At 39.0% G+C, this 13,115-nt stretch overlaps 1 protein-coding gene across 1 annotated transcript in view; it reads left to right on the top strand.

The window, feature by feature from the left end:
• Window positions 1–13,115, top strand: part of LOC5501576 (G-protein-signaling modulator 2) — a 41,495-nt gene that overhangs the window by 3,821 nt on the left and 24,559 nt on the right. The window contains exons 2-4 of the mRNA XM_001622809.3: window positions 670–812; window positions 6,340–6,463; window positions 6,777–6,892. Of these exons, the coding sequence (XP_001622859.3) occupies window positions 670–812; window positions 6,340–6,463; window positions 6,777–6,892 (383 nt within the window). The remainder of the gene's footprint in view (window positions 1–669; window positions 813–6,339; window positions 6,464–6,776; window positions 6,893–13,115) is intronic.

Genomic DNA, 13,115 nt, shown 5'->3' with positions numbered 1-13,115 from the left:
ATCATTTTGTGTTCTGGGCCCAGGATTTATTTCATTTTAAGTCGTTATCTTAATCTCATACCGTGTGTATAAGATAATGTATATCTGTCTAGGCTGATGTGCAATGACTCTTTTGAGCTTTTACTGTCTAGTAAAGTGCAATGCCTTTCCAGGTTTGTGCAGTGCTCTCCAAAGTCTACCAACCAATTTGTTTATGTAGAGGCTGCTTGTGCGATGTCTCTGTCAAGCACATACTATTACTAGTATAGTGTGGACTGCTATATAGGAGAACTTCAGCCTGTCTGTCTGTCAATCTATGTACTGTACAAATTGCTTATATGAATATTGTAGCAGGGGCAGATTTTCAAAAAGGGGAGGGGGGAGGTAAGGGTTTCAAGAGAGGAGTTTGCCAGATTAATTGTTCTTCCGTGGATTTCCTTTTATGTCTTGTTATTTTTAAGCCAAATATCTGAAAATAGGGGGGTCCTGCTCTGCCAATCCCTCGATCCCCCCTGTTATATTATATAGTGGCCATGCCCCATAATCTCACAGATCGATCTACAATATATCCCCCCTTCCATGGAAATATCATTGTCAATACAGTTTTTGCCATGCAAAAGGCAATAGTCCTCCTCCCATATTTTCACACTTACACCATTGAGCCATAGTCTTTTCTTATTTGTGGTCCAGATTGGAGAAGCACGAGCATTGTATAATCTCGGAAATGTTTACCATGCAAAAGGCAAGCACTATGGCCGAAGCTTTGATCAGGATCCTGGTGACTTTCCTGATGAGGTTAAGTCCTCCCTGGAAAGAGCTGTCGAGTTCTATGAGTAAGTACTGTCAATTACAATGAGACACTCCCCTTTAAAAAAGGTCAGTGTTACCACTGCTTATGGTTATAACTATTAAGAATAAAATGATGATATAACTATTCAGAATTAATATGATGAGTCAACTAATTGCATAATTTATTTATGGTCTGCATTTGGTAGAAATATGGTGAGTCACATTGTATTTCTCTCTTGTAGCACCGCCATAAAGCAGTAGGCCATTCCAGCTACAAGCATGTGGACGCACTCACCATGGGAACCTACCTTAACTACCGACATGCAGCGCTTGTTTCGTTTGATGTAAGCTTAAAAAAACATGTGCTGCATTCTGGTAGTTGAGGTAGATTTTTATGGTTATGCATGTGCAGACTTATAGCTGCAATGGCCTATTGGCATTTTAAAAAAAAGGTGTATACAAATTCTGTTTTGTAGGATTTGGGGGGGGGGGGGGGGGTTAACCCCTATGCTCAGGCCTTGATACCCTACCCTCAAAATCTACAACAGCATTATAAAGCACCTTTTCTAAGGATCTGCTGATCAAGTATCGCCCTGTTTAGGTTATGTTGTATACTAAGCCCCTATCGATGTGGTTCTCCCGTTCTACTCAGCCATATGACCCTATTTATATTGATTGGGAGTGTCCCCCCACCTTTACCACAAATTATGGTAAATTTTTTGAGACTTTATCTAAAATGCAGGAGAAAAAGCCTTGAAAAGGCCTTTTGGTCCCCTTCCTGCTGGAGTTATCTATGATGCTTAGATTGTTGGGATCCAATTGTTGGGAAGATGTGACGTATTTCAAGTGAAACCTGAAATCTAGAGCGCACATTCTTCACAACTTGCCTGTTATGGTCAAATCGGCGATTCAACACAAAATATAGATATCAAATTTTGTCTGTTGCCGGCTATTGCTGAAAATCCTGTTATTGCGCTGAGGATCAGATAACCTATTTCAATTGTCGATGGACCCTGAGCGTTGGAGTAGCATTGCGCACTTTCCCCATTCTTGAACCAGTTCTTTTTAGTAGGATAAAAAATTCCTATAAACACGTATCAAGGGATTTCCATATGTCGAAATCCAAAATGCGGATTCATATAATGCGCTGCCCTGCAACCAGAGGTTTTTCCTTTGTGTTTACCAGTTGCAGTAAAACTAGCGCAGTATTATTCGCGTCATAACCCAAACCTTGCAACGCGAAGAAATCATAACAAAAAAATACAGAACAAAAAAAAAAGGCATCTGCATAGCAGGTTATTCGCCCCACGTGAATCAGTTGCACATATGACAACACCTGCTGACTGTCAAATTTTACTATTCGATAACCCAATTTGTTTCCCTTGACATAAAAGGAAAATTTGTCCTCGCCCGCTTGATTGCAAAATTCTATTATTTGTGGCTAGCGCAAATGGAAGCCATTTAGCGGTCATCAGTTTTTAACTGCATGCTGATTGGTTGAGTGTTTGCGCAGTCACTTAGAAAAATGTGCGCCTCGCAAAAATACAAATGCTCGAATAATTGTGATAGAACATTTTAGAACACTTTCTAAGGTGTGCAATTGGTACTGTATTCTTATATTGTCTAATGGAATTTTAATGCGTTACATTTGACAAAAGGAAGTATGTCGTAATCTTTTAGCCTTGTCTTATCGAAGGAGATTTCCCAATAATACGAGTGCTTTTTAATAGTCCTTTACCATTTTATCGAATAAAAACCAAACCGCAAATACCCTCTGAAGTATCAAATCCGGCCGGCGGTCACGAATAACTGTCGGGGTCTTAAAGGTCGATCCACGTGAAGTTTGATTCTATAGGTATGCGATGAATTTCCAGTTCGCAGTGTCGACCGTTTGTCATTCGTTGTGTAGACGCTATCTTATCGAGTTTAGGAGTGTTGTGAAGCACATAACAGCTAAGTCGTCACCACTAGCTTAAAGATTAGACTTGGATATGAATATTTCAAGCAATTCGGGCAGCCTTAGTTGTTGAATTCAGCGACAGCGCATGTATCTATTTACATGAGAACAACAACCTCGTCCTTTGCGATTTTCAAGCTGTTGCTTTCGTGAGGACGCAACTGGCACGAGCTTTAAAGGTAAAACCAAACGAATGTGCCTTGTCATTCGTGTTTTTATTTCATCCTTAAAACAATCACTAACTGGTTGATGGCATAGGTTGTTCTGTGGTCAGAACATTGATTAATTTCAAATCAAAACAATCTTTTTTTTCTTTCGCTCTAGCATGTATTCAGTAAAATACTTCCCGTTTTCCGTAGACATTTTCTGTTGGTACGTTGCAATTCAGTAGTGGGGAGTTTTATGTTTTTGGTATCTGTTTGTCTTAGAAACAACGCGAAGACAGAAGTTGTTTTCTTTCAACAAGGCTAAAAGGTTTGCCCTTGTTTTGCCGTCAAAACGATTTATTTATTTCTTACAATCTTCTACGTCTAATTTTCACTCTCCAAAATCGCAGTCGAACAGTTTTCCGGCAATTCGAATTTTTACTTCTTTGCGTGAACGTTGTATGTGCGTTATTGTGGGTTGTTTTTAGAAATTCCAGGGGTTCTCAAGCCTATATCATCTGTCAGTTTGTTGTGTTGAATCAGTTTGTAACTCTTTCTTTTTTCTCTTTGTTCAATGATCTTCACGCCTCTTGTTTTTGTCTTGAGTACATGTACGTTTTGTAGGAATGTTATAGTCATACACACAAGACAAGCTAAAATTTCGGTTCGGTCAGAACTATTAGAGTTGTTCATTATGTCTGGTAGTAAAATGATTGAAAGAGTGTTAGCTAGAAATGAAAAGTTCTCGACTCAATTAACGGTTAAGAAATGAAAAAGGGCCGGGGAACGATGTTTATTGTTTAGAACCATATTTTTCTCCAGACTCCCAACACTGTTTGAGCAATAGCGTTTTTCTTTCGTCCAAATAACACCAGTGTCGTATGACTTGCCTACGGCTTTGAAAGATTCTGTAAAATGTACGAATATATTTTTTTGTCTTTATTGCCGTGGGCTGTTTCAGAGGAAAAGGCAGCATTTTGCATTGAAATAAAGTATTTATACTTCCATGTTTCTCGCGGGAAAAGGGGGAATATCCGATACCATTCTTGCGAATTATACCCTTATTTTTTCTGAAATCGCATTCCATCACAGAAGTATTTTAATGGCAGTTTTAATCTTTTAAGTTGTTCAAGTATTATCATCTGAGCCGTGATTAGCTAGCCAAAAATAGGAGAGTTCTACCCTTGCCTGCTTTTTTCAAACTCCTATAATACAAAATAAGATCGAAATATATGAACATCACTAAATGTGAACCAGTAAACTTGACCAAGAGACCATGGTCTCTTGACTTATTTACTTTATTTCCGTATATTTTATTATTATTATTATTATTATTATTATTATTATTATTATTATTATTATTATTATTATTATTATTATTATTATTATTATTATTATTATTATTATTATTATTATTATTATTATTATTGTTATTGTTATTGTTATTGTTATAGTTATTGTTATTGTTATTGTTATTATTAATAATAATAGCCCGAGCTTCTCCGTTTTCTTAACAACCGAGCCCAAGCTTTATTTTTAGAGTTTATTTTTGGAAAACGTTCTGGAGGTATGTCATAAACATCAGTTACAATACAATCTTTATACAGTAGCTACAGTTCCTGTTTATAGCGGAAAGGCTAAGGACTCGAGACTCGAAAAAGAAGGGGAAACCGTACCATGCTAACATAACATTAGCCTGCTTGCAAGTGGTACTACTCGGTGTTATTATCGCGGAAAACCCTCTCCGTTCGGTGATCGGGCGCCATCTTGTATTTTAAGCCGCGTGGTTTCTGGGGGCGAGCGCATTTTTACAATTTGTTTGAGCCCTGTGTTGTGACATGTATGCAGATTTTACTGCCCACCACCTTTGGATATAATAAAAATAAAAAAGGTAAGAAGCATCATCTCTTGAGGTGGGGGTGGACATGAGGTGTGCTCAAATAGATGGGGCTGATTGTCCTATCTTTTGCAGTGTAAAAATCTTACAAATACTTTCCCCACAGAAAGATAGCACCGAAATAAAATAAAGGAAAAATGAGAATGTGTTTGAAAATTGTTAAATATTTCTTAAACATTTTTTTGGTTCAATGCCATAAATTTGCTATCACTTTAGGGTAAATATATTTTAACACTCAAAGCCATACTGTATTTACAATATAATTTAGATTTAATTTATTATTTCATTTATGTAAGGCCAAAGTAAACAACAACATCTATTTATGCTATCATATTGTTTAAACATTTTTATTTTGAAGTAAATGTGAGGGCTATAGAATATCCAGACTTGAAATTATAGCATATACATATCATTAACAGCACTAGAAAGACAACAATGAGAGAGATCAAGATATTATATAGTAAGAAAACAAAATTTGACTTATGGGTAGCAGGACGTGTTTCGCGATGTAAGGTAGTCACTTCTTTGGGATTCATTCATTGCGATTTGTAGGAGACGATTTTCATAAATTTCTAATTACTTCCACTTCAGATTAAGTAATAAAGGTAAATACCTCAAGTCCATTCATGAGTGTCCAGAGAACATTTAATTACGTCTTGAAATAAACTGCATTTGTCTAAAGCAGGCAATAGATAATTATAATCTCGAGCCTCGCCACTTGTATCGGGTCTTGATCGGGTCGCAAATGGAAACACGAGTAAATAAAGCGAAATCAATCAAGCTTGAGATGATTTTGCACAATTACTTGGTAGAGATTGATACTATGGTAATATATGCAGTAATGAAATCGCGAATCCGGGTTCCTAGAAAGATTATTAACGCTAACCCTGGGATGAATGCCCTTTTTATCCAATCAAATGTCATGTGTATTTATCCCCAGGTTAGCGCTAACCTGTTTTCTAGGAACCCGACCCCTGATCGTTTGATTTTATTCGATACAACTTCTTGCACTTAGCTTCACGTTTTTTTTTTTCAAGAGCGACGTGGAATTCAATAGTAGTACATATGTAACACCCCACGGGAAAGCGTACACTATGAGTGAAGAGTATTTGAAATAAAAAAAAATGAAATAATTTCGTGCGCATAGCCAGAAAACAACGTACGGAAAATCTCTAACCAGCGTACCCTTTCTCGTCAAAGAATTGTCATTGTCTAATCGTCAAAATATTCCGTTTAAGACGAAATTATTTTTGAAAGCGCGGTTCGGCAGATCTTTTAATTCCACTCCTGGATTGGGTCAATCTAGCCTTCACCGCAGGCAACCCGAGTGTTTTTAGGGCTTGATCAATATTTGAGCTTCCTGTGGTACTATTCATGGAAGGGAGGGGACTAAGGGCGAGTTGAGCCGGAGGCCGGAAGAGATTAGGCGGACAAAAGTATTACCCGAGGGGTCTGGAGAGTATGAAAATGTGTTGTCCTGTGCTAAAACTTCTCTAACCGATTTATTTTGTAGGGTCGCATATTTAAAATAACAGTAAACTTCCATTTGAAACTCTTTTTCCTGCTTTCAGGGCCAATCTAACAATAGTCAAGCACTTGGGCGATCGAGCGGCCCAGGGGCGAGCTTGTGGTAACCTAGGCAACACACATTACCTTCTTGGGAATTTTGACCTCGCTATCATGTTCCACGAGGAGGTGAGTAGTATAGCGGGTACTGATTGGCGGCAAAGAAGTGCACCCCCCGTCCCTCCCACACTCAACACATCCGGGACTTTGTCTTTAGAGTGTTGTATTGGGTTATCAGTACGGTATCAAGGAAGAGGGGGAAGAAGGGACTAGTTTATTACTTCAGTAAATAGTTATTTAAAGTGATTATGAAAAAAAGACTCGGAGCATCCTCGAAAAACGGTTTCCCTGTGGTACCCTCCCCCCCCCCCCCCTTAACCCCCACCCTGTCTTGTTTCGAATGCTGACAACGTTTTGCTTCACTGTCATGTTTTCTCGCTAGCGTCTGGCGATAGCTCGAGAGTTTAACGACAAGTCAGCGGAAAGGCGAGCCTGCAGTAACCTTGGCAACGCACACGTGTTCCTTGGGGAATTCGAGATTGCCTCCGAATATTACAAGTAAGGCTTAATTTAAACGCCGTACTTTCCATGAGCCGTATTCAATGCAAATTAATGTAAATGAGCCAGATGCATTGTTTTATCTTCATTTGCATGCATTTGCATTGATTACGGCTCATGGAAAGTACGACGTTTGTGCAGGGCCTAAGTTACCAAAACGTCTACTTCTTGTGTTTGCTGGAGGTGTGCTAGATGGTTGATGATTGGGTGGGCGCTGTACAATCCAATTTCCACGAGTTCTCAGACTCTGTCCCTCCGTATCCGTTTTCGTTTGAAAACGCAACCTTTTTGTTACGGATACGGGTATCGTCCACACGGAAACGCGAAAACGATGATCGAAAACGGAACGATTTGAAAACGATCTCCAGAGTGGAACAATTTGAAAACGATAACCTATCGGTGCCGGGGGGGGGAGGGGGGGGGGGGACGGACGACATCGTCTTGTTGTGTACTTTTTTGTTCGTGATACGCTGTGACGTCATCTGTGCATCTATTAGAGGACAGACGCTGTCCTTGTTCCCAGGGTCCCACCCTCCCCTACCCCCAGGGACAAGAAGGAAAGGGGGATACGAGGGGGAGACCCTGGGAACGAGGATGGACAGACGCACGCAAAAATGAGATCTATCTGTTAAATCTGTTCACCCATACGCATAACATATATCGTGTCACATACGCATTACATGTATCGTGTCACACGTACGAATTACATATATCGTGTCACACATACGCATTACATACAGTCGATTGACAAAAGGTTGTCCTCAACCGGCTTTGCGACTACGCGACAAGCCCGCATGTAGACATGGGTAAAAACCACTGAAGCGCCTAGCTTTATATATTAGCCAATATCATCATAGTCATTCGCTGTGCAGTAAACGCCTCTCATTAAGAAAATCGCTTCAGAATAACGATACTTTCTGAACAAACCATTGGATGAAATAAGCAGGATTTATATCTCAGGAAAGGTTAATAGTTCTGTATCATTTAGGTAGTTTTGGATTGTTCAAATCTGCAATATTCGAGGCAAAAATATGAAACCAAATTCTGAGTGATACTGGTTATCGTACTGTACGGTAAGACGGAAGTTATGCGTTGGCTAATATATGCAGCTAGACGCTTCAGTGGTTTTTACCCATGCTTACATGCGGGCTTGTCGCGTAGTCGCGAAGCCTGTTGAGGACACCCTTTTGTCAATCGACTGTATATCGTGTCCCACATACGCATCACATATATCGTGTCCCACATACGCATCACATATATCGTGTCCCACATACGCATTACATATATCGTGTCCCACATACGCATTACATATATCGTGTCCCACATACGCATTACATATATCGTGTCCCACATACGCATTACATATATCGTGTCCCACATACGCATTACATATATCGTGTCCCACATACGCATTACATATATCGTGTCCCACTTACGCATTACATATATCGTGTCCCACATACGCATTACATACATCGTGTCCCACATACGCATTACATATATCGTGTCCCACATACGCATTACATATATCGTGTCCCACATACGCATTACATATATCGTGTCCCACATACGCATTACATATATCGTGTCCCACATACGCATTACATATATCGTGTCCCACATACGCATTACATATATCGTGTCCCACATACGCATTACATATATCGTGTCCCACATACGCATTACATATATCGTGTCCCACATACTCATTACATATATCGTGTCCCACATACGCATTACATATATCGTGTCCCACATACGCATTACATATATCGTGTCCCACATACGCATTACATATATCGTGTCCCACATACGCATTACATATATCGTGTCCCACATACGCATTACATATATCGTGTCCCACATACGCATTACATATATCGTGTCCCACATACGCATTACATATATCGTGTCCCACATACGCATTACATATATCGTGTCCCACATACTCATTACATATATCGTGTCACACATACGCATTACATATATCGTGTCGCGCAGTCTTTAAATTTGAAGACTCCTTATGTCTGCCGTTACCAATAGTGTTTGCGGGAAAAAAAGCCCTGGCCAGTCACACTTTTGTTATTGTTTTGACAAATTATGATGAACTCGCGAAATAGCTATCTAAAAAAGTATTCTCTTTACCTAGTATAAACGAAAATATCGCAATATACCAAAATCAGCTGATAGAAATGGATGATTTCTAACATGTTTTTACTTCTTACAAAAGTATTTTCCTGGACAGATAATAGCCGATTACAGAAATTTCTTTGCGACAGATTCCTATTTTTGTTTCCGGCTTTGATGATATAAAGAGTTTTTTTTAATAACTACTGAGTGCCGAGTTGTTGTTTCGCATGAGTACAAGTTGCTTGGATCACGTGATCATTGGAAAGGTTGCGTGATCCTGGGAAACGTCGCGTGAAGTGCGCTTTGGTAGGGTCAGTACGCAGCTTTTACAAGCTGCAATTTGATTGGGCAAATGAACAATATCCGCACCTCGACACAAAGAACGAAAAGAATAGAGACAAAAGAACTCCTTTGTAGACCAAAGATAATAGGAGACAAAGCAGCTGCGTACTTACTCCTTTGGTACACGAGCATCACGTGAGACTGCCTTGGAGCACGTGACTTTTGATCAAGCCACGTGTGCTTGTACATCAGCACGCGAGATCTTGGATCTTGTCACGTGGGACAGTAGGTCGAGGCACGGGGCTCTGTTGATCAACTCACGCGAGAACGTACTGTAGCTAGAGCGCACAGATTGAGTTACTTGTGTAGTGGACCAAGTCACGTTTTTTTGTGTGGCTTGCGAGTCTTTAGTATAAAGTTTGTCTCGTGCCGATTCTAATGCGCAGCCTTGGTTTAAGTGGGTTTGGGCCGAGTAAACGCACGACTAGCGCTTGAAGCAACCGATACTCTCTCGACAAATATAGATAGATCCTGATTGTCTGGGAAGGATGTCTCGTAAGTTGATAGCTTTGTACACCAATTTGCGTGTTATAATAGGGTTATAAATGATTGTAAGTTTACCGATATGCTGCAATTTGCAAATTGCCATTTAGCCTTAGCCTTGGGCAAACAGGCTGTCTTTGTTTATATTTGCTTTGCTCTTGAACATTAAGGTACTTTGCTTTTTGCTTTGCTCTTGAACATTAAGGTACTTTGCTTTTTGCTTTGCTCTTGAACATTAACTTCACACTTGTCCATTTTGTATTGTGAAAATCAATAATGTTTAGCTTTGAATTTTGAATTTGACTTCGATTGTCAATGAACATTCGAGATGTGTCGTGGGCATTGTATTATTTGGCGCCCGAATATCGTCACAACATAACAACTTGTTTTTTTTTTCTGTGAGGTCACCCATTCTTCGATTTCTCCAGAAGCATTCAAGAGCGAAAAAACAAGCAAATTTGTTCACCCATTTTTCAATTTCTCCAGAAGCATTCAAGAGCGAAAAAAAAAAAACAAGCAAATGTGGTCACCCATTGTGTAGTTCCAGAAAATATCCATACCCCCCCCCCCCCCCATTGAGGGGATTGGAAATTCCGGGGGGGAGGGGTTTAGACGACCAGGAATTTCCAGAGGGGAGGGGGGGAAAGCCATTTTTCCTACCCCCTCAATTGGGGGGGGGGGGGGGAGGTATGGATATTTTCTGAAACTGCACATTGTTCGATTTCTCCAGAAGCATTCAAGAGCGGAGCAAAAACAGCAAATGAGGGTGCGCCTGCGCATTTCGCAATCTGTTGATATTACCTACCTTGCTTATTTACTGTGATCCCCACATGTTAAATATTCGGTTGATGCGTATGGCACTTTTTAAAAAGTGCTTGAAAGCACTTGGCTTCGTAGCTTTGTGTTATGGTATAACCTTGTGGTATAACCATCTCAGTAGATTTTGACTAGCAGGTTATTATTAAAACTGCACTGGAGGCTTAAAGTTCTTAAAACATTTCACTTATATCAATCTAACCAATAGAAAGCATAGATAAACTAAAAATTAATTCTGAAAAGGGAATTGAAATTCGATATTTTGTTTTTGCATTGAGCGCGCGCGCTGCATTCGCAATCAAGAATGGCGACATTCTCACGAGCGCGCGCTGTTTTTGAAACCTACAACAAAACGATATTTTCTTTTTTCGCATACAATTCTCGACTTTAAATCATTCTTCGGGTAGCATTGCAATAGAAAACAATTCTCCAATATATTGTGGTATTGCCGTCTATGAATTTTAACAGATTTAAGAAAAATACGTTGTTTCAGATTTTCCCGCCAAAACTTGGAATTATTCACTCGATTCAATCTCCTTTCGCTCGGCAAGGCAAATTATCAAAAATCTGTAGAAAATTCAAAACTCAATGAAATTCAATTCCCTTTTTAGAATGTAAAAATGTATCTATGCTATGTTTTGGCTAGATTGATATGAGTGAAAGGTTTTAAGAACTTTAAAGCCATCGTTTTTTTTTTACATAACCCGCAGTGCTTTATGGGTATCAAATAATTAAATTAGCGTAAATTAAAACAAACACAGGTTTAGAAAGCTTTAGCATTCTTGTTATGTGCCTCATAGACGTTCACACGGCTTTCAGAGAACAGGATTCAGCCATTTATACGTTTCCCATGAACCACTGCGGGTGACGATACATTGATTCGCGAGTGCAACATTTATTGAAATAGGTGTATAACCAAGAACTACGCGGGCTAATGCGCCAACATTTTCTATGGCTACATTTTAATTCTCAATAACTTTTCACGTGGCACAGGCATGTAAAAGAATGTAAATTGCTGTTATATAATGCAAGTACGTTATGTAATACACTTTTATAGCGGTCCATTAAGAGTCTGTTAAACTTCGTTTATTGTTTTTCATTTTAATGACCAAGGATTTATTGCATGGCACCAAAAGGGTGATATGAGCTTTCTCAATTTGAAAGCACTAAAACCGAAAACATCGATTAGCAAAAATGACCCCACACAGACTAAAAGTTATAATCCCTTCTCCAGTCTCATAACATTCGCATTAGCATCCTTAAAGCCCCCACTTTAATTTTGAAATGAAAAGCAAATCCGGTAATTTTTATAGGGTTGTGATATAAGACGTGACATCTTTCAGTAAGAAAAAGCGAAAAACTGAAACAAATAGATACTATTTTTCGATAATAAATAGTGACGTTCTTTTTACGGTGTTTTTTTTTTTTGTCTCAAAGTTCTTTCAGATTATTTTTTTAGCTAGACTACAGAATTCAGGGCCACATCCAAACTTGCCATTTGCACTGACAACCTTTATTGAAATAGGTGTATAAATAATAAATTTACAAGTAAAAATGCAATATTGCGTAGAAAAAAATAGTCGTAATTTGATGTAAACCCAGCGGCATACTTACAGAGTCGAAAATTGACTAAACCTATGCGCTCCTTGTTTTCTCGCTACATTAATTCCTTTCTAGCTTCGGTAGGGGTCATACTAATTCTACGAAGCCACTTATTACACAGAAAAATAATATGAAGTGAGAAGCAAACGTGGGATTATATCTTATAAATACAATACACCAAAAACTGGAATTCGATTCTGCCAAATTTTCGTCTTTAATAAGACTTTTTCAGAGCAGAAGAAAAAGAAGTGTTATTAAAGACGAAAATTTGGCAGAGACGAATCCAGTTTTTGGTGTATTGTATTCATTCTTCTGGTTCACGAACACGACTATTTGGGCTTTTTGTATTTATGAATAAAGGCATATTTATAATAAAGGCATATTCTGCTTACTCGAGGCGTCGACATGTGCATCGGTCTTGTTACATAACTCATGAGTGATCTTAAGCAAGTAAATATTGCCGTCTGATCCTAATGGAACTTCTACTGGACTTTGTTTGATTGTTAATAATATTTTGGGTACAGTGGGGGGTGTGGGTGGGGGATATTCAGGATGTGATTTTACCATTAAACATAGTGATATTACCTTGGTCATAGTGATATTACCTCGGTCATATTGATATTGCATCGGTCATAGTGATATTACCTCGGTCATAGTGATATTACCTCGGTCATAGTGATATTGCCTCGGTCATAGTGATGTTGCCTTGGTCATAGTGATGTTGCCTTGGTCATAGTGATATTACCTCGGTCATAGTAATGTTGCCTTGGTCATATTTACTGTATATTGCCTTGGTCATATTGATATTGTCTCGGTCATAGTGATATTGCCTAGGTCATAGCGATATTGC

The sequence above is a fragment of the Nematostella vectensis genome, chromosome 8, assembly GCF_932526225.1.
Source record: "Nematostella vectensis chromosome 8, jaNemVect1.1, whole genome shotgun sequence".
In the NCBI taxonomy this organism is placed as follows: domain Eukaryota; kingdom Metazoa; phylum Cnidaria; class Anthozoa; order Actiniaria; family Edwardsiidae; genus Nematostella; species Nematostella vectensis.
The sequence above is the reverse complement of the archived record's forward strand: the minus strand, read 5'-3'. Positions and strand labels throughout refer to the sequence as shown.